This window comes from Dromaius novaehollandiae, chromosome 4, assembly GCF_036370855.1.
Source record: "Dromaius novaehollandiae isolate bDroNov1 chromosome 4, bDroNov1.hap1, whole genome shotgun sequence".
In the NCBI taxonomy this organism is placed as follows: domain Eukaryota; kingdom Metazoa; phylum Chordata; class Aves; order Casuariiformes; family Dromaiidae; genus Dromaius; species Dromaius novaehollandiae.
Window position 1 is genome coordinate 69,116,733 of NC_088101.1, and position 22,120 is coordinate 69,138,852.

Consider the following 22,120-nt stretch of genomic DNA (forward strand, 5'->3'; position numbering starts at 1 on the left):
TGGTACCATGGCATTGGCTATTGCACCAAAGCTACAAAGTATTACCTATTTATCTGAGTGCAGGTTGAGGATGCTATTGTTTGATATTGGTGAGTTTATTTTTTCATTATGCCTATTTCTGTGTTGGTAGATTAATCCTTTTGCAGTGTTCTTTTTTTGGCAGAATTATTAATGTTTTAGTAGATTTCGGAGATGCTTTTTCTGCCACCGCTTGCTAAAACTTTGATTTTAATTGGAATTCAGAATTTTGTTTTCAAATGCAAAATATTTGTATATGATGAAAAAAGTAGGACTTTTCCTTGTAGTAATAAATGCAAGCGAAGTTTCAGATAATAGTATAGTACAAATTTTGGATGAATAAGGATGTAGAAATATTTTTGGCATTCATGCAGTGATAAAGGTTGTTCAAAACTGTAGATGCTGGTAGACGTTTTCTGTGATATTTAAAACTACAGAATATCTGTAAATATCTCAAGAACTAAAACTCTTGTAACACCTGTACAATTAATGAAACAGTTTAATCGCATAGTCACTTTAAATCTCTCTTCACAGTCTCCTATTCTGGAAGCTTTAGATTTTAAATCTGTAATTGGAGTTTTTTGGGTTTGGGGTTTTTTTGCCCCCCCCCCCCCCCCCCATATTTGGGATTCTCAGCCAGGGCTTTGATTTGTTGCCAATCCCCTTGGTTATCTTTCAGCAACAGTGGTTATCTTTCCTTGGAAGCTTTCAGTGTCGTATCTTTGTGCTGCAGTTTTAAGATCTTGATTTGCTGTTTTTTAGATGTTGGGCAACGCTAAAGTAACAAAATTAGATGCTGTACTAAGCAGCATTGGACTGCTTAATAAGCAAATATAATACACTCCGAGCAGCTATAATCTCTTCTGACAGTATGGTAAAACATCTTTGACTATAGACCCTTTTCGTTTGCGAAGAATTGATAGAATATTTAAAGGAACACGTGTGTTTATATTCCTCTTCCTAGTTGAGAACAAAGTGTAACCGATATGTTTCAAAATTTGGAAGTCTGTGTTAGAAAAAGTAGAAATGTGTTGTGGGGATTGTGTGTGTCATTTTCAAACAAGTTGGGACAGGTTCGGTGTATGTTGTATGTATGTATATGCCTGTACAGTATATGAAAGGTCAGTTTGTCATAAATATGTCTTAATTTTTCTCCACAGGGACCTTAAGAACAACCTCATTAGTACTATAAATCCAGGAGCTTTTATGGGGCTTTCATCTCTAAAAAGACTGTAAGTAGTATGCCTAGCTAGTCAGTTTAAAAAAAAGTGTGGGGGTGTGTCTTACAGTTCTGGAAATTTAAAGACAATGAAACTATTATCTCTTTAAAAATTGGATAAATGCAACAAAGGAATCATTGCCAAACTGTTGACATAAAAGTTCCTATTCCTGCTTTCCATCTTATAACGGAAGAGCGTCTCCTGCTTGTGGCTTCGCAGTCTCCTGCTGGGTCCCGAGAGCATGTTAAGCCTGTCCCTGCTGTAGTTTGTTCCTTGCCTTCTGCATTCTTCCTGTCTTTCTGTGTTGTGCTCACTTGAAACATTAGTGGTTGAATGATGATTCAGAGCTTTGATGTCATTCAGTGTTGCTTTGTTAAGTGTTAAACTTCACCGTGATTTTTTTTCAAGATATTGTAGGAGAGCACAGAGTCCCTAGAGGACGAGTCCCTGGTGCTGTTACTACTGCTTTATTGAAGATTGTGCCAACATTTCCATTAGCGCATTTTGGGGGGATTTATACCTTGGCTGAAAATTCAGTGCCTCATGGAACTTGAGAAACAAGACCTGAGCATGACAGATGTCCTTTTGGTTTTTCCTTTTCTTCCCCCCCCCCCCCCTCAGATTTTCAAAATATCAGGGGCAGCTTTTAAGTAACAGAAATCTTAGTTTGTTTTTTTTTTTCTCAGACCTTCAGTCAGCATGCAGCTTTCCTTCTTAAATCTTCAGAGTCTTTATATTTGTTTGTCACTGGTCAGATGATCAGGCTCACTTAAAAGGAAATTTTGTTGGTAGCTGAACTTTTGAAAACCTCAGAAATCAAGTTGAGGACCAATTTTGGATCTTTATTACTTGGAAGCTTAATTTTTACACCTTTAAAGCTGTTTGGCAATTTGATTTAAGACCTATATTGTAAATATATTCTGGCATGGTATATAATAAAGAGGTCATATTTATATAAAATAAATGTATTGGTGGTGTAGATAGTCTTTGGCCAGTGGAAAAAAATTAAGCAATGTAGTTTATGTGAGCATATTATTTAAAAAAAAAAACTAACCAAACAAAAAAATCCCAGAAAGCTTACTTTTTAGTGATGTAAGCAAAGGCTAGGCTCATTTAATATGGGCAGACCATTACTACTTTAGAAGCTGAACAGGGGCTCATGTATATGTGTGCGCTCCCACACAACAGCTCTTTTTGATGTTGCTTAAAAAGACTAAATGTAGATATGATCCAGTCTGTTACTCATGAGTATTAGTTGAAGTATTTCAGTCTGTAGGCTGTGTCATTTTGAAATGAAACAATTTATTCTAATTTTGCTTTTTCCTCTTTTTGTAGAGACTTAACTAATAACAGAATAGGCTGCCTGAATGCAGATGTATTTAGAGGACTTGTAAATCTTATTAGGTTGTAAGTATAACTTTGTTGTGCATAATTCACTTAAGCGTTGTTATTATGCAAGTTAACCGTCTTTGTTTCAGTGGGAAAATATTTACTTAGTTCTAGGAATGTGCTTAAAAGACATGGAGCATGCCCCAGGTTGTCGTTTGTTACTCAGTAGCAAGTTTATTATAAAAAAAAGGGGGAGGCAGCAAGCTTATCTAAAAAAAAAAAAAGGGGGGGGGGAATGCAACCAAAACCCTACTCAGTGCACTGTCTGTGTTGCAACCCTGCTTCTGCAGGTTCTTAGAATGTATAGTGGAAAAGAAAAAGTGACAGATTGTACAAAATATTTTCCTAGAAAAATATTTCAGGATTATACAGGCTGTAAATATTTATATCTTCTTCTGCAGCATCAGTATGACTATCTTTTGCTGGCTTTGTTGTACATACTGTAGTTCTTCATTTACGTTAACAAAGTAACCTCTAAGATTATGGAAAGTTTCTTTGCCCTAGTTACCTTGCTTATGCAGTATTTTCCCTTTTTGGAGAACATGAGATAAAAAATGTTTTTGTTAAATATTCTGCTATATCTAAACATTATTTTCCTACAGTGTGTTAATAATAACACCTCAGTTATCTGTCTGCAGTGAAGCTAATTTTATAATTCCTGAAGTATATACCAAATGTGCTAGTTGTGCTAGTTGTTGCTTTAGATAAAAATAAAATATTTGCTTTGAATCCTTATTTCGAATCTTAAAATTTTTCAGCTAAAAGGGAAGTATTGGGGAACTCTTTGTTTTGGGGATTTTTGCTAAGCTATCAAACTCAATATGATCTTTGAAGCCTTATAAACTAAGACACTGTGTCCTTCTAATTGTATCTTGTACATTTTAAAATAATGCTATTTTGAAAAGGGAGCTTATTTAAATAAATTCTAAATGTCAGTTGCTTGAACAAGAGTTCAAATTATTATACTTTTATCTTTTAGAAATCTTTCTGGAAATCTGTTTTCTACACTAACACAGGGAACATTTGATCATCTTGGTTCACTAAAGTCTCTGTAAGTAGTTGTTCCTTCTCATCTTAATTTGCATGACCGTTTGTGTTCTTCACAAAAGACATTTTATAAATTATATTCATGAAGCATGTTTCAGTGTTTTAGGAATAGCCCTTTGTTTGAAACTAAAAATGGCCAAATCAAAATACCTATAGTATTCCAGATTGTGAACGATAGATTCTCACATTAATGTGAATACTCTCACTTGATAATATTACAATTTTGTTTTGCATTTTTAAACATTACAATAGTTGTTTCATTGAGTAGGCATGTGGGGAAGCATAGATACAGATGTTTGCATGAGCATTTAAATAACTTTCTTCCAAATGTGCTATTTGTTACATGACACTGAGAGAACAGAGCTGTACCAGCATCAAGACTTCTGAAAATTCTACTCTGTATGTCCTGCTAATTACTTCATTTAAAATAAATATCATCTTAGACCTTACTTTTTTTAATAAAGGGAACAAATACTTTTAAGGAAAACTTAGTTCTTGAAGAACAATATAGTTTTGTAGCACATAACAGTGGGTATGTGTCAACCTCACTTTTTTTTTTCCTTCCTCTTTTTAATTTCATATGAACTGTAATCCTGTGTAAGGAAGGAAATAAACTAATAATCAGCATGAATAATTTTTCCATTTACATTTTTCATGATGGTTGTGATGGTTGGCTTGCCACACTGGCACTTTCTGGAAAGCTCTAACATCTTCAGGCTTTGGCATTAAGTTAATTTCTTGTTTATACAGGCAAATGATTCCTCCTTTCCCCCAGCTCCTGATAATTGTTCATAATTTGTTATTCCTAGTATATTAGTTGTGTACAAAAATATTGCATCCAGAATGTCATAGGTCTAATGAGAACCTGTGTATAAGTGTTGCTATTTTAAAATGTGTGTATTTTTAGGATCCAGTGAACAAAGACCAAATAGAGTTTCAGATCACTCCCTTAAAGAATGTTAATTGTGTTTGAAGTGTTCTGCCTGTGATGTGACATTATCCTCTAGACACTTGTAAAAAGAAAAATAAATTAATAGTGAATGTTATTAATAGAGGTAAAAAACAGTGTAGGCACAAGAACCTTTGATGCATTTTAACTGCATCTAAACAGGTAAGATATTAATGTTATCTTTTAATTTTGCTGACTGCGACAGACATTTTTATGGGGGATTTGGTGTATCATTTTAGTAGAAAGTGTTAAATTGCATAGATTTTATGAATCAATTAAAATTCTATATCATTTTCATATAGCACAGAATAAAACTATCATGAAGAGTGTATGAGTAGTGGCTCTCTTAAGGGAAATAGGTGATGAGATATTTTTATATTTCTATAGATTTTACTGTTAAAGCTTTTGAGTGCTAAAATAACCTTTTATCAAGGAGGTGTGTTCTCTGTGTTCAAGCCATTGCTTGTTATTGTTCACTTAAGTAGCATAAACTCTCTCCATTAAAGAAAATATTAAAAAAATATTTCGTAGACAGATCTCAGACACTCTTCATGTTTACAATCAGAATCCCTTTTCTTGGGATGTGTAAACTTTTTCTGAGATGGCAATTTGCAGAGGATGCTCTCTTAGTGCATTGCAGGTCATGCTTGTGTATTAAGTCTGACCATTTGTTGACAAACTATATATGACCATGATAGGCAGTCTAGAGCTCTTTAAAAGTTTTTCAGAACTTTGTGCATTGTGTTTTATCATTGTGAATGCCCATTTTGTGTTGCAGAGAATTTCAGACTGATTACCTTCTTTGTGATTGTAACATACTGTGGATGCATCAGTGGTTAAAAGAAAGAAATATAACTGTACGTGAAACTAAATGTGCCTATCCCAAGTCACTTCAGTCACAAGCAGTAACTGGTGTTAAGCAGGAGCTTCTGACCTGTGGTAAGCATTCCTGACAAACAATGCTTTTTTTTCTAATGCATTTCTGTTCTGTTACTGTTAATGAACAGTCTAGTTTGTTTGTTTCTCTGAAAGTTAGCATTTAAATGCAAGTAATTGTAATGATTCTTTTTCCAAGGTTGACCTTTAGTCCTGAGCCAGTGTTGTTTGTTTTTGGAAATAAAATTGCTTGTTGTGGAAGTTAGTCTGCAGAAATTAAGAACGAGTGGCACTCTTTGGGGATAAACGCTGTTGCTTGCTAAACTTTGTTTTAAGGGATTTTTACCTAAGCTTAGGAATAGGAAACTGCTGGCTCTTTTCCTTGTTTCCAGAGTCTAGCTGTCTGACTTCTCAGACATACGATTTATTCCAAGGCCATGTTTCTGAAGTTAAGTCTTTGTTTGTTAAGTTATTTTCTTATTTGGCAATCGGTTGCTGACTGGTCTCCAATGGAAATAAAAGGGGTAGGGAGAGTGAGTGTAATGGTTTCCCTCTGTCCTGATCAGTTATCTGATTCAGAGCTACATGCAGGAGTAGAAAACTCGTGAGAAACTCGGTCATACTGCCAGTGCTTTAGCTAAACTTTTTTTTAAAAAAAAACATCTGAGGCATAAGCACTACTAATGCTCTACCAGTAGAAAAGAATATCCTGCAAAGAGAGAGGAGTAAACAGATGAGGAGAGGGATAGCAACCTCGTAAGCTGCCATGGGAAGATTTGGCAAAGATTGTTCTTCAAACCCCTACATGTCAGAGGTTACTAACAATGGTATCTTATTTTGATGAAACCTTGATCAACTTGCTTAACTATTTTGTTGTGTTAGTTATTCTTGTCTGGCAAAATAATAAAACATACATCTTTGTGATTTTTAAATAGTAACACTGAGATACTGTGAAGAAAAAAACCCCCATAAACTCTTATTTTTTCACTGCAGTTTAATTTTCATTTTTGAAATTTATTGCATTAAAGGAAAACATAGCCTGAAAAAGGATTTGCCAAGAATTTGAATTTTCAAGCTCTGATGCATCAATTGTAGTTTTATGTAAATGTTGTAACTGACAAAAGGTTATATCAACAATTGGTATCTAGTTAGTGCTGTTTTCTCCTCTTCTGGTTAATGTGCTTATAATGATTTCTGGCTATTAACTGTGTTTTTATATCATGAATTCTAGAACCTCCTCTTGAGTTACCATCTTTCTATATGACACCATCTCACCGTCAGGTTGTTTTTGAAGGAGATAGTCTACCCTTCCAATGTATGGCTTCGTATATTGATCAAGACATGCAAGTGCTGTGGTATCAGGATGGAAAAATAGTTGAAACTGATGAATCCCAGGGTATTTTTGTTGAGAAAAATATGATTCATAACTGCTCGCTGATTGCAAGGTGAATCTTAACGAGAACATGTATTTCCCATAGAATAATTCTATATTCTTTAAATGTATTAAGGAAATTAGGGCATCTGACTTTATCACAAATTTTGCATTTTCAAAGTTATTTTAGTTTGGCATTTCTGCATCAACTACTTAGAATTTTGTGTTAAAGAGTGGTGATAACACTTGGGGAGTTTGGACTTCTTGTCACTTCTTTCTGAAGTGATGAAACTTTTTTTCCCGTGGCTATTGTTTTTCTTTCATTCCTTGACATAATTGAGAGTAGGTGAACACTAAATATTTCTGTTACTTACAGTTCATTGATTGATAAATAGCTCTGAGTTCTATAAGTCATTTACAATTGGATATAATTGTTTGCTTCTTCCATTGTCTTTTTGTCCCATATTCATCTCCTGGTAAAAGCTTATATGTATTTTGTTACAAGACTGACTGATTTTTTTTTATTATTATTATTATTTTTTTTTTATATTTCCCCAGTGCACTGACAATCTCGAACATTCAGGCTGGCTCCACAGGAAACTGGGGTTGCCATGTACAAACCAGACGTGGAAATAATACAAGGACAGTAGACATTGTGGTTTTAGAAAGCTCTGCTCAGTACTGCCCTCCAGAGAGGGTTGTGAACAATAAAGGAGATTTCAGGTTGGTAACATCAGTTTTGTTTCAAAGGAGGAAAAGAAGTCCACCTAACACACACTCCCTGCCTTCCCTAAATTATTATGCTTAAGAGGCATCTACTTAGATGTTCTTTTGTAAATGGTACGTAACAGATTTTTAGTTGTGCTAAACTAGTATGTGTTGAAAGAAGTGCACACTATACTGTGAAATCCTAAACTTTGAGCTTTTTAACCAACACCTTCAGAAGAGATGGAAAGTAAGTTATGGTATTTTTGAAATGTATAAATGAAATTGATGGAATAGAACAATACTTTTTAGATGATTTGTAAATTAGCTTTAGAATGCATATTGATTTGGGCTTGTCCACCAGGTTATCATTTGTTTTTAAAGTTCTTCTGCTCCCATACAGTAAAAGCACTATGACTCATAAAACATATGTATATTTTCCCTCTTAATATTACAGTAAATAATATGAACGCTGTTTCCTTTTTATGATGGTTGAGACTGTAGTGGCATCTCTGATATTCTGTAGTGTTGGATGTTGCAGAGTATTTTGTCTTTTATTCTTATCTCTTCACCTATTTTCCCTTTTCTAATCTTTCTGCTGCTGGTCACAACACGTTACTCCTGGAGGTGCCAGCTGTAACAGATAGCTTCTGTATAGATTCTCTATAAGTAAGGTAATTCCCTTTATAACTACTCTGTGTTGTACCTCCCTGCAGTAGTACCTGCTGAGAATTAGTGTATGTTATTAGCATATGTTCTTACTACAGTTTGTAGGGTTTCTTAAATGTAATAACTGCTTTTATCCAGTTACATGCTCCATTTTCTTATGCTGCTTGGATATGTTGGCCTTTTGTTTGCTCTTTTGTTTACTTTTACAAACTTTTCTTCCTTTCCCTGTGTACATTAGGGTTCTTTAAAGTTTTTTTTCTTTCTGTACAGATAATCTTAAGTCCATTAATCTTTTATTTTAAGAAATGAAAAACAAGTTAAAGAATGTTGCTGGGACATAGTTTGTGGGGAGAGAGAAGACAAGCTTTCAAGTGCGGAAGGCCTTCTCTAGGTTGTAGCAAAAATTCAGGTAAAGTCCTGGCTGAGAACATTTGTTCCAAGTTTATCATCTTTATGTTCATCAGTTGGGCAATTTGAGAAGATGGGTAGCTCGTGTCTGGGGGAGTAATAAGGGAAGAGGTAGTAAGATCATTTGCTCCACAGAGGCAATCTGGAATTCCTGAAAAGCTTCACTTTCACTCTGTAATGAATTATTTATATAAGAAGCGTATCCCGCTCTTGCACTCTGGTAGTTGTCGCTCCAGGAATGAGCATTACATCAGGAAATGAGAACTTCCTGCCCAAGAGAAAAGGTGAAGAAAGTCAAACAGATGCATGCAGTATTCATCAAAGAGCATATACATCTATTTAAATCACTTATATATTTTTTATGATACAAATGTGAATTGTTCTTCTTTGATTTGCCATTAGAGGTGAAAACAGATGGTAAAAGCTTATTTGAAAGTGTTTTCCATTAAATTAACCTGTGCTGTTCAGTGATTGTTCAGTGTAATAGGTTTTTCCCCCTCTGGAATTCAGTGGAAAGAAATAAGATTTCAGGAAATGTTCAGTTTATCAAAAGGTTCACTGTGTCTGGGCTTACTATAACAGACTCCCATTTGTAGATTAGGTAGAGTAATACTAAAGAGTAATTTTTCACCTTTTGAGACCATATGGAATTCAGGCTTCAACTAGTGAGAAAATGGTTCTGAGCAGATGGCTGTAAATGATCCTAGGTGAATTTGGTTTTATAGGTTTTTCAATTGAAACTGGCTAGTCATTTCAACTTAGAAGCTGTTTCAAAACTGACGTCTAGGTTTTATCCCATCGGAGATGATACTTCAGTGTAGTGATGGAGGAAGCTTGTCTTTGTGTCAGTAATGGTAGTTTGGTATGAATTTAAAAAGAGTAGGTCAAAAATGTCTTAATCATGGAAATATTTTCTTATTTGGATGTTCTTTAATGTCTTATTCAAATAATATCCTTGAGGAAGTTATAACTCATGATTAAATATAAAATATAATTTGCATGTTAAGATATATTCTCACCTGTCAATCCTTCAGCTGTTGTATTCGGAATAATTTTGTCCTGATAGTTGATAGAACTCCATCTTGAATATAAGAATTATTCTTTTGAAAACTCTTACTCACAGGGCTTAATTAATCTTAAGACTGTAATTGTCAGGTTGAATTTAGAGGAGAATTACGAAGATGTAATAATAAAAAATATTGTACTAGTTGTAAGTTAATGAAATTATGATATAAAAATTCATTTATTGTTGCTAAACGTTAATGTTGGTTTAAAGAAATAAATGCTTTTGAAATAGTTAATATGCATGAAGGAAAGGATTCTTTTATAAGCTCATGGTCTGGCTTTTTTCCCCTCAAATGAAATTACACTACTTAAATGTAAATGAACCATCTTTTTCTCCACAGCTGTCTCCTATCATGTATGTATGATAAATTTTAAGGGCCTAATTATAAACAGTGGTAAAATAAGAGTGTTAATACATTCTGAATTTGCACTTCTGTTAGCAATTGGGTAAACAGTGAAAGACATCAGAGCTTAGGCTTACGAGAAATGAAGAGTGCAGCCAAGCTTACATAGTCTTTGTTTCTGCGATGAGAATTGCAATTCATTTCACCTTACAGCACGTGCTGCAGGGATGCCCTCTCGGGCTTCGGGGAAGTGCGGCGTGCCTCGTCTCATACAGGCGGTGGGGAGAAACAGTTCACGCTAGAGAAGGGTCTGGGTTAACACTCAGCAAAACTAGAATTAGGGAAGTTTGGGATCTGTTCCCTGGCTGCTTTGCTACTGAGCTGCAAAGAAACTTGCACCAGCACAAAGAGTATTGTGAATGGGACAGGAAAGAGGAGAAGGGATGCAGGGAAGGTGTACAGGTGCTTCATTTAGTGCTTGTGCTCACTTTACATTGTTTCCGTGTATGTGAAATTATGACAGGAAGCCTGGGAGTTTTAAATCGCTCCTGTCAGGTTTAGTGGAAAGTTTTCTAAGTCTTTAGATTAATAATGTATTGGTTTTATTTGCATAATGTTTCTGTAGATATTTAATTTTGTTAGGAAGCACCAGGCACTGGATATATGACTGTCTGAAGTTAGTATCCTTTTAAGAAGTTCCTGGTAAACGATGATAAAATACCATTTAGGAAGAGGAATGAAATAAATGCAGGAAAAATAAAGGGACAGTGAAAAAAGGGAAAGAAGTAGATCAAAAAAATAGGGGAAGTGGAGAGAAGAGCAAGGAGAGGAGACAGATAATCTTGTGATTGCCTAATAATGTCTATTGAATTAGTATTATACTGAAACTACCTCTTTTCTCCTTGTTGGCTACAGATGTTCTAAAAGACATATATACCTTAGAAATTATATTTTTTTAGAACTGTAATAATGAAAGCTGTGTTGCAGGAAAAAATGTTTTCTATTTAAGTCCTCATTTTTTACTTCTCTTTTTCTAATGTTTTAGAACTGGGAGTGAGAAGTGAGGAAAGGAATTTGCACGTGCCATTTTTCAGTGACACTACTTGTCTGATCTTGGAGTATATGCCATATAACATCTGGGAGAACCACAGACTTTAAATTATCCCAAGATCATGTGGCACTCAGTCCGTAATATAGCACATTCAGTTAAAACTGACCTGGCCACACTGTAACTTAAAATGCTTTGGAGAAATACATTTTGCAGAGAACTATCTTAAAAAACAGACATCCTTTCTAGGTGGCATAGTTGATGAGGTAGAAACTTACCAAAAAAAAAAAAAAAATCCATGTTTAGCTAATTGTTTTGGTCAAGGAAATGGAGCTTTTTAAAATTTAATATCGTTGTTTCTGGAAGTCTGACTCTTCTCACGTTCTGGAAGCTGAGTTTTGGATGTACTGTGTATGTGTGGGCTGGCACATCTGCCATCTGCTAGGTTTTTTGTATCCGAATGAAGTAGGAGATTAGAAGTAACTCATCGTTGTGGCTGTTTTTCCAAAGTCCGTGTTGATCAGAGCATGGTGTGATTATCCATGTAGGCTTTTCAGAGGCGTAGATGAGAGTTTGCATGTTTTGACTGGTTTGTATGCCTGCGTCCTGGGTTGGTTTGTACTGTCCCCCCTCTGTCCTTCAGAGCAGATCTATGTAAGTTGTTTTGTCCATGGTTGGAGATGGCCAGACATGATCCAAAGTGTACTTGTTAGCTCTCTAGACTGGATGTAACGTCACAGTAAGCTCATTACTTTGACTGCAGCAACTCACAAAGGCCACTGGGATTTTTTTCTAAGGAAGGTGTTTTTTTTTTTCCTCCTCTCCCCTTTCTGTTGGCTGCTCTTCTTTGCAAGAGAAAAGACGGTGAATAATTTGTATTACCATTACAGAAAACACACCTATTCTTTGAATTGTTTTACATTCTCTAGAATACCTGTATGTAATTGCTGGCATTTTAAAACTGTGCTGGTTCTTTTGTTGTCATGTTTGTTTTGTTTTTCTTTTACCTTTCTCTCCATCACCACCAATTCTGGTGTAAGCTTTCCTTCCTGATAAAGGATGAATGGTGACATTTCTGTTGATTTCTCAACAAAGACAAGCCACTGCAGCTGAGGCTCTCAATAGAAGTGTATGCATATTTGCTAGGCTGGGTGAAGCTCTGCTACAAGACCTGAATCATCATCATTCATCTCTTCTGGTATTCAGATATTTTGGTGATGGTCATAGGTCTCCATTTCTTAATGTGGAGAATTGATTTGTAATGCCAAAGCTGTGATAATAGGCACTCAGATTCAGGGCTTTACCTTTCCTGTTTTGATCTGTTGTAATTACTGTCTAGTTTTTTCCATTAGATTCATTTACTGACTTTGAGTTCTTCTATGGTGATGCTATGACCTGTGTAGCTTGAGTGCCAGAAGTTAGCTTTTTGAGTTGCTTGTTGTTTTGCCCAAACCTAAATGAACTTTGCCAAAGTGCCTGAAGTAAGTCTCTTTCTTGCACTACTGAAGATGCTGAAAGTGGTCTGCTGGAGCTGATCAGGAGTAGATAGGAATTTGAGATAGGGAAGAGTTTTTCAGTATACCCCAGGAGGTTAATCTCTTGCATCACTTAATGTAGTTGAAAACTGTAGCCTCTTGCCTTGGTCATAAACCACTCCTGGAATTTTTCTCTTCTTTGAGAGAGAGCAGTGAAAAATTCCAATATCATCAGTAAGTTACTAAATTGATGGTGCACTCAAACAAGGAAGGAAACTGGAGCTGACCAAGACTCATTCCGTTTCTCTGATCATGTTAATGTTACCTAAGTTTTACTTTCCTGAGGTGGAACATCCTTCAAGATGTGAAACATCCTTCCATCTTTTTTCGAACAGAGAAATGGGGTGTGTGTGTGTGTGTGTTTTTCTTCCAAAATTTAGGTATGTTCTAAGCTTCTTTTAATTCAGATGGTAGCAGTGGATAAATGGCCACTTACTGATTAAAAAAAACCCCAAACCTTAAATCAATGTAATCTGTTAGGATCCTTTGACCCTTTCAATTTTTGGAGACAATTGCTCTGTGTAAAGCCATTTGCAATTCTTAAAGCTGGAGGAAAAAGTATATGTCAATTCTTAAGGCTGTCTAAAGAGGGCTTGGTTTACCCTCGTCTGGTTATGCTACAGAAAGCCTGCAGTGCTCAGATGAAGCTGTCTTTTGCTCTTAATTTAGTTAAAACTTATATGTTGGGTTGTTGGATTTGAGTTATTTAACATTCTGTATTGTATGTATGTGTGTTTTGTTTTAAATTTTAGGTACTGGTGTTCAGAATGATTAAAATATTGTTAGCCCATATCTTGGGGGGGTTATGAAAGAGGGGGAGGCAGACTAATTAACATTCCTTGTCAGTGTCATCCTCTCTCCTCAAAACTGCAGCTAAGTTCAAGTGTTTTCTTTTTATTATGTTTCTTCTGAATCAGTTTTGATGTCATGAATAATTAGTGCAGAGCTGTATTTCAGTTTAATTTTCTGTATTTATTATTCCTTATTCCATTTTTATCTGTTTATATATTTATATAGAGAAAACATGTAGTATAATTACAGAAGAGAAAGTTGAGAATATTAAGAAGTTTTCTTTAACATTCTTAGAGCTATATCACTAAAAGCTGAAAATTTCATCCTGAAGGAATTCTTTCCTACTTCCTTTTTTTAAACATTATGAACATTTTCTATTCACATTAAAATTATTTTCTATTTGATATGTTGTTTGATACAAAATCTGTCATAGTGGCTGTACTGCTACCGCTGTTTCTTAATTGCTTTGAACATAATCTTTTCCTATCTGTAGTTTAATATCAATATGAATACAGTCACTTGAAAGTTGCATTGATGCATGTGAACAGGACAAGTAGACTGCAGGGCTTGCTATAGTATATTTAACAACTGCTCATATAGCTTTAATCTGGAAACATTCATGAAGTGAGCTGGCATCTTTTATGTAAAAAAAAAAAAATTGTCAGTAAGCTTTTTAGTAAGTATATGAACACCTTTTTCTCTCCTTCATCTGAAAGAATGGAAAAAAACATGCTACTAGCATTAGAACTCATTTTGTTAACAGTATTCAAATACAAACAACTTGAAAGTTCTGAAGGCTGGCCAAGGTGGCCCTTAAATTATTTAGAAATACTTAGTTTTGAATGTCTCTATTTCATGTTGTAGTGCTTAATCCTTTTATTTACTTGTCATGTAAATGTCTTTTTTTTCCTTTTTTTTTTTTTTCTTTTTTCCCCTGCTTTTGACTCCACAGGTGGCCTAGAACGCTGGCAGGCATCACTGCATACCTGCTGTGTACACGTTACTCTGCTGGCAGTGGAATATATCCTGGCAACTCGCAAGATGAAAGAAGAGCTTGGCGCAGATGTGACAGGGGAGGATACTGGGCAGAAGAGGACTACTCTAAGTGCCAGTATGCAAATGATGTGACTCGAGTTCTGTATATGTTTAATCAGGTAACTCATGCATTTCTATAAACTCCAATTCTTTAATGAAAATAAAAGCATGAAACTGTCTCTCCACTTTATTACCGGTTAGTAAGACTGGGAATCTAGCTCAATTACAATAAATGCATGGCTCTGAACACCACTGTGAAACTTCCAGCTTTATGTTAAATTTTAGTTTAACTTCTTTTTGGTACCCCCAGATTGAAAGTGAAGAGAAAACATTTGTTTATTACTGTGCTTGTGCTGACCCTGTACTGAAATTTATTTTCCTTGTCTACATTTCTGCAAAACAGAAGAAATGCCAGTGACTTGAATTTTGTGCAGGTTGATATATTGAAGAATACTATTACCCGAGAAATCTGTAGTGATTTTGTCTTGCCTGAAAAGAAAACAAAGATGTTTTGTATCAGATAACACTTGTATTGTTTCTATAATTGTTTTGGAGTAGTGTCAGATTTAAGTTTTATGATAACAAATACCAATAAGAGTTTGAGGTGGAGGTAAATGTGTTTTGTGATGCAATGAGAGTTAGACACACAGATGTATTGGCCAGTATGAGTTAGGACTTGAAAAATGCATGTTTAAGGAGTATATAAAGCATAAGAGAATGGTACTTTTCATAATTGCTTTTTGGCAGCAGGCTGCCAGATTCTGCCTTCCATGGTGTTATAAGGAAACAAGATGTCAGGCTGAAGCCGTAATGGAGAACCGTGTTCATTATTATAATACTGAGAGGTCTAACTCTGCCTTTGTTGCAGTAAATCTACAATAATTTCAATGATGAGAATTTAAGGGTCAGAAGTAACCAGTATTAACTGGGTTTTTCTAACCTGATAGTCAGGACTCACCAAGATATAAGGGAGTACTCTAGAGTTTCATTTAGTGTAACTATTAAACAACATTTTTCAATTACAGACTCCTTTAAGGCTCATTTCCAGTTAATGTAGGCTTTTGGTACGTCACTGCAAAACAGTGTTCATAAAGCTTGTATGCATAGGCACTATACTGTAAACTGCGCCACAAAGCTTTGATCTTATGGGTTAAGCTTGATGTACTTTAATATGTATTGTCAGATTGCTAGAACCACTGTAACAACCAGAACTCTAGAGATCTGAGCTAAACCTCTTTAATTTTAGGTGTTGATGATGTTGGTAGCACTATCCATATTTACCATGGACCACAGTGCTCATCTGTCCTCAAGGTGGGATTAGCATGTATTGCATCTGTTCAGAGTGGTTTTAGTGTGTGTAAACTGGTTCCTTTGGAGGAAACTTCACCATGGGTCAAATGCAGTGCAACCCCTAATTAGGATCATCAGGATCTAAACTAGTATTTTCTCTTTGAATGACTCTGATTCACACACACGGTGGAGACTTGTGGTCCAGTGGCTTGGACTAAATTTAGTTTGAAGTAAAAGCCTTGAACCGCACATAGTGTAGATGGAGAATTGCTGACTTGCTCCCACTCTGTTCTGTTATGAATTTAAACATAGACTTTACCTTCCTGCTCTGGTTCCCTGAGGATCAGTGAACGCTTGCCTAAGTAAAACAGAAAGGGTGGGATGGAGGGAAGGGACTGCCTGTTAGGATGACAGTTAAACTTAGATACTCAGTACAGCCACACAAAGTTAAAGCTTTTTCTCTGCCATTGTTCTTTTTAAAGCTAGTCAGGAAAATACTGTAATTTGTTACTTATTTTCTGTCTTGTTGCATGATTTTGGTGATACTTTGTTTTTATTTACCCAGAAAACTAAGGAATCCACCTCTTGCAATGTGTATGGTATACTAAGAGACAGAGTGTAGGACTGATGCAACTCTTTTAGGAGGTATTGCTCATATAAATTAATAGTAATTGAAGGAGCTGGCAACTATTTGTGCACTGTTTCTTTACTTGCCTAGCCCTAGTGGTGTGTTTCATGGCTTAGTCACAAGAAACACGTTGGAGAGTTGAAACTGGGGGGCAGGAGGGCTAGCCACTGTAATGAATGGCTAGCAGGTGGGAGATGGTGCCAGGGTGCCTGTGTCCCACTGTGGGGCACAGCAAGGCTGCATCTTCACTTTTGAGGAACTTCTGATGCTCCTGGTTTGCTTTTTCCTCGCCTGGGAATTCGCATTTTCCAGCAAGGCCTGTGCCAGCTCAGCCCTACTCCTGACTACATACTGTAGCCCAGTTTAAGAGCTGCAACTGCTCAAAAGCCTGTGTTATTTCAGCCTATTAACTGCTTTTGGTTAGCCATTTTTTTTTCAGATTTTGGAAGAATGTTGCTTTTTTTTGTGTTAGGAAATTAAGATGTGAGGGTCAGAATGGTATCTTCAGAAAAGCAGAAGCAGAATTGTAATTCCCATGAGTGAAGTAGAAAACTGTTTCTATTACCTACTTAAATACAGGGCCACAAGCATACTACACTGAAATATATGTTTGCTGGATTTTTGGAGGGTATGTGTTTTTTTTTTTTCTTAAAAGGAAACGATCAGAATGCTTTGAATTTAAAGTGTTTTTTCTCATCAGATTCTTCTTTTTGTGTAGTAGGTCTGGAAATCTTGTTAGCAGTATTTTGCACAGTAATAATGATACAAGTGTCTTCAGAATCTTTGAACGCAAAGGTAGTCTACTTGTTTTGGACATTAGAACTTTGACAAGCTATCTAAGTCAAATAGAAGTCTACATTTAAAATGGAAGGAAGCCTCTGTAAAATGATAAATTTATATTTCACTGGTCTTATTTGGGTATCATACAGGTATGGTTTAGGTGGAAAGAAATTTAGGCTAAAGAAAAAGTTCCAAGAGATTATGCAAAATTGAAAGCTGATTTTGTTCAGTGTGTATGATTTTGTACATGATTTACTATTAAATACATGTTTTAGTGTTGGGGGTAGGGGAAGATTATCCTTCCATTAATTGCTTTTAGGTCTACAGATGTGTGCTAAGACCTGCAGGGACTAATACACAGCTATGCTTGTGTGGCATAGTACAAAACTCGGTAGGGCAGAGTGAGTATCCAAACGCCACATCACCACTAGAGGCGTCCCTAGTTTGGATTATCATGGACAAACACCATTGGATTGTGAGTTGATAGCATTTGTATAGTCTTACCCTGCTAGCTCGGGCGTTTTGATACTGCATGCTATTTAGTGGTGAAGAATTTTCCAGCATGGTGGTACTTACAGGAATGAAACTTTGAACTTAACCTTACAGAGAGTCTGTTGTGGTTTTGGTTTTTGTGTGTGTTCAGTTTCAAGTACACTTTCAATAATTATAGAATTAAGAGTGAATGGTACAGCAGTGTTGGCTGTGAATTTCTCTTGGCTTCTCTTGTTTATAAAATACCATGTTTTAGGTGCTTTGTATAGTTATGCCTGGGCCCTGATGCAAAGGAAAATAAACGCTTAGTAATGCTGTCTTTTTTGGTAATCTTTTTGGTATCTTTTTGCTCCTCTTGGTGCAACATCTCTTTTGCAGTCTCTCTCCCTTCTCAGACAAAAGGACAAAAATCAGTTTTTGGCTGTAAATACAAATACTGATTCCCTGACTTGTAGGACTTGATTGTTGTTAGCAAATAAGGTAGTAGTCTGTGGCTAGTTAGAAGACTGTTTGCACTCTCATGATCTCTGTGGAGATTGCTGCCTTCTTTGTAACAGTGCTGATGTGCTAATTATTAAAGTGTTTCCTTTATCTCATACTTAATTTTCACTTCTTTAAAATGCTTATATTTCTTCTTTATATAGATGCCGCTCAACCTTACTAATGCAGTGGCAACAGCAAGACAGCTCTTGGCTTATACTGTTGAAGCAGCAAATTTTTCTGATAAGATGGATGTTATTTTTGTGGCTGAAATGATAGAGAAATTTGGAAGATTTGCTGAAAAGTATAAAGAGGTAACTGGAAAATTTGCCATCACTTTAAAGTTAATGAGATGAAGTGTTTGTCTATAAGTATTCTGAGCAATGAAACCTTCTCAGCGTTAGATGCAGCTGCTGAGTTAGCGGTTTATCAGATTCTGTTCCATGTTTTTGTTTGTTTAGTAGGTCCCTGAAGTTGCTGACCCATGGTCACAGACTTTGCATTCGTGCTGCGATGATCCAGCATTCACTGGACCTGTAATGTGAGTAACACCTCTGGTCAGCACTGGAGCAGGGAGATAGGTATAGTAAGTCTGCTTTTATTTAATATGGAGTGGGTCACACAGGTTTTCATTGGTTTGTTGTTGTTTAAAAAAAAAAATGAAAGCCTCAGAGATCCTCTCAATAATGAATAAAACAAGACTTAACTTCTCCCCTCCTGCCATGATAGGCTGTCTTTGTTCAGTATTGAGCTGTATCTCTAAGGTTTTCATACCTGTATCTTGCAGGATATAAGATAAGAAATTAAAATAAAATCTTAGAGAACGCTCATTGTTGGGGAGAAAAATGTGAGTGGTTGAGTAGTGGTTGAGTAGGAACTCTCTGTTTCACTGCTGAACAGAGGTTTTATTGATCTCACTGTACAGTGCATGTTGGGAAGTTGGAGACCACAGTGCATCAATTTTTTTAAGTTGTACATTAAAAACCAACAACAACAACAGCAGCAGCCAAATTCCGCCCCCCTCGCCCCGCAGCCAACCATAAATGCTGGCTGTAGATTCTTGCAGAACTCCTTGGAGAGTTTTCATGCTGGGTATCCTTTTACAGTGATAACTCCAGAAATGTTTTGTGTATTTTGGAATTATAAAAGCAATTCATTAAATGGTCGTTTTTGTACCCAACCTAAAATAGGAACACGCCTTAGATTGCTGCATGATTTGTTACATCATAAGGGTATTCTTTTCTTAGCTGTGATTTAATGTCTGCAGATTGACAGAGTTTGGCATTATTCTGCCATGTTTGAAGGTGATAGAGGCTATAAAAATGTCAGTTAAATTCGTAGGTGGTTTAGATTTTCTCTTAGGCAATGTATTGTTTCACCTTATTTGGTGAAACGTGTTTAGTCATTGTGTGATTTGATATGTTGAAAGAATGCAAGTGAAATTTTATTCTAATTTTTAATACTTACTAATAATGCTAAGTTTTTTTTTTTTAGGTCTTACTCTGTATTTTTTCTCAAGTGAATGCAATGTGTTGATGCTTGTAGCAATTTACTGTCGGTTCTTTAATTTGTATTACAGTTTGGCTATTCTGAGATGTACTGTAATTTATAAAATGCATGTTTAATAGCTTTTTCATGTCAAAATGGAAACAGACTGAAAAGAAATCTTCAGAAAGTTCTTAGTAGATTATCTTAAATTAGAATGCAGTTGAAAAAACATATCTTGATAAGAAAAAAGAATAAGATGTTAATATTAAAATATATATACTTCATGAAACAACTCAAGTCCTATATCTTCAGGATCTTAATGCTTTTACTGTAAAAATGATTGTGTTGGTGTGTAAAAAATGGTACCAGTTTTCAAGTAATAAGTATCTCCTTCAGTTACTTGAGCTTTGATTTGTTCTAGAGCATTTAATAAAAAGGGCTACAGCCTGCAAACGCTGCTCTAACGCTCTGTTAGCTGTTGATAACGCATCTGTAGCATCTGTCCCTAAGAGAGTCAGTTTCAAAACAAAACAGAGCTACAATATTTTGTAATGTAAATAATTCCTTTACAAGTAGTATTCTGAAAAGAAATCGGGTATCATGGATGTGAAAGAGTGGCTTTTTTTGTCTGTTTTCCTTTGTATAGAAAATTTCAGTTCCTAAATTTAGGCACTGGGGATTGCATTTCATTCATTTTAATTAGATGTCTACAGTAGAAAATATATGTACCCTCACTTTCGGTCCAGTCTCTGTCACTGTTTTTTAAACGCTATGAAAATCCAATCATATTGATGTATGTGTTTGTGAATTTTGGCAATTATGGCCTAATGAATGTATTTCCTTGGTTGATTTGTATGGGTCTGCCATGCAGAAGACAAGATAGGAGCATGAGATAAGCTCATAAACAATGTGATTGGTGGTTTGAAATCAGCTCTGGTACCTATAGTTATTTACTGTTACATCTACAATCTAAAACAGTCTGCAAAAAAATAAAGGGAGGAATTGAAGAAAAGGTGGACAAGGTGTAGGGGAAGAGGAGCAGAAAGGGCAAGAGGATTGTGTGCTAATTTTCTCCCATATTCTTTTCTTGCTCTTTTCCCCTGTACACAAAAACTGTACTACTGCTGATTTATAGGTTTTATTTTATTTTTATTTATTTCAGGTTCAAATTTGATGATAGTCCTTTTAAATAATTAGTGAAGTAGAACTTGGGGTATTGCACTCTAACTTTTAATGAAATAGTAATATTTCTCATACTTTTGTTCTCCAAGTATAATACAAATAAACAAGTTATATTGGTGTAATATTTCTGTTGGATAGAGGTAAATGTCTGATTTAAGTATTTCAGTCTCTCTACAAGCAGCAGTTGAAATAGGAACAACTGATTTTTCCTTTTTTTTTTTTTTTTTTTTTTTATGCTAACAGTTGCTTTGTGTTTTCTGCTCCAGGATGATGCTAAATGATCCTACTTTGATGTAAATGATCAAAAATGTAAAACAGTCTGTTTTTTTTTTCCTTATTAGCTTGGTGATGTGATGGTGGACATAGCAAGTAACATTATGTTGGCTGATGAACGTGTGCTGTGGATGGCACAGAGGGAAGCCAAGGCTTGCACTAGAATTGTACAGTGTTTGCAGAAAATTGCTATGTATCGGCTTGCAAATGGGGCTCAAGTTTACTCTACTGTAAGCATAAATTTATTTATTTAAAAGCATTTTAGTGGCTTTTTATTTTTCTTTGTGTAATAGATGTTGGCATCATCTGAAATGCTTACTGTTTTTGTAGGGAGAGGAGGAATTTTCTGATCTCCCTGCCAGTTACCCAAAATGGTTTTTGGTTTTTTGCATAGTGTTCTGGCAGAGAATCCCATAAAGATTATTTGTTAATTTTACACAGTGTAGAAATATTTAATGAGTTTCTAATTTTGTTGTCACAGTATTCTCCAAATATTGCTCTTGAGGCTTATGTAATAAAGGCTGCTGGTTTCACTGGGATGACATGCACCGTATTTCAGAAAGTGGCTACATCAGACCGTACAGGACTCAATGATTATGGAAGAAGAGATCCAGATGGAAATCTAGATAAGCAGCTAAGCTTTAAGTGCAACGTTTCAAATACGCTGTCAAGCCTGGCATTAAAGGTCTGCTACTTGTTTCCTTATTGACTTTGTAAGAATACCTTAAATGTGAAACATTTGGAAAGCAAGCTTAAATTATTGATTACTGATGTTAAAATAGCACTCTTGCATAATCCAGATTGACTGTGACAGTGGATAATTAAAGTGACATGGAATAGTACAATTTGATTATGGTGTAATTGCTTAATGGACACAGTTTTTAATAAATAGGTGTGATTTTTCTTTATTAAAACATCTTTAGTTGAAAGATACTTTCAGAATACCTTTTAAGTGTGGAAACTGAAATGCTGCCTATTCATGATAATATTTGTCTTTATTACGTATTTTTGCCATAATTACATACTAAATTACTC

The 22,120-nt window shown here is 35.5% G+C and overlaps 1 protein-coding gene across 3 annotated transcripts in view; it reads left to right on the forward strand.

Moving 5' to 3' along the window:
• Positions 1-22,120, forward strand: part of ADGRA3 (adhesion G protein-coupled receptor A3) — a 61,974-nt gene that overhangs the window by 25,694 nt on the left and 14,160 nt on the right. For 2 of the 3 annotated variants that reach the window (XM_064511355.1, XM_064511357.1), the window contains exons 3-12: positions 1,179-1,250; positions 2,574-2,645; positions 3,607-3,678; positions 5,402-5,562; positions 6,731-6,944; positions 7,430-7,594; positions 14,390-14,591; positions 18,307-18,456; positions 21,154-21,315; positions 21,567-21,770. In XM_064511355.1, the coding sequence (XP_064367425.1) occupies positions 1,179-1,250; positions 2,574-2,645; positions 3,607-3,678; positions 5,402-5,562; positions 6,731-6,944; positions 7,430-7,594; positions 14,390-14,591; positions 18,307-18,456; positions 21,154-21,315; positions 21,567-21,770 (1,474 nt within the window). The remainder of the gene's footprint in view (positions 1-1,178; positions 1,251-2,573; positions 2,646-3,606; positions 3,679-5,401; positions 5,563-6,730; positions 6,945-7,429; positions 7,595-14,389; positions 14,592-18,306; positions 18,457-21,153; positions 21,316-21,566; positions 21,771-22,120) is intronic. The other variant, XM_064511356.1, reaches the window with a different exon arrangement.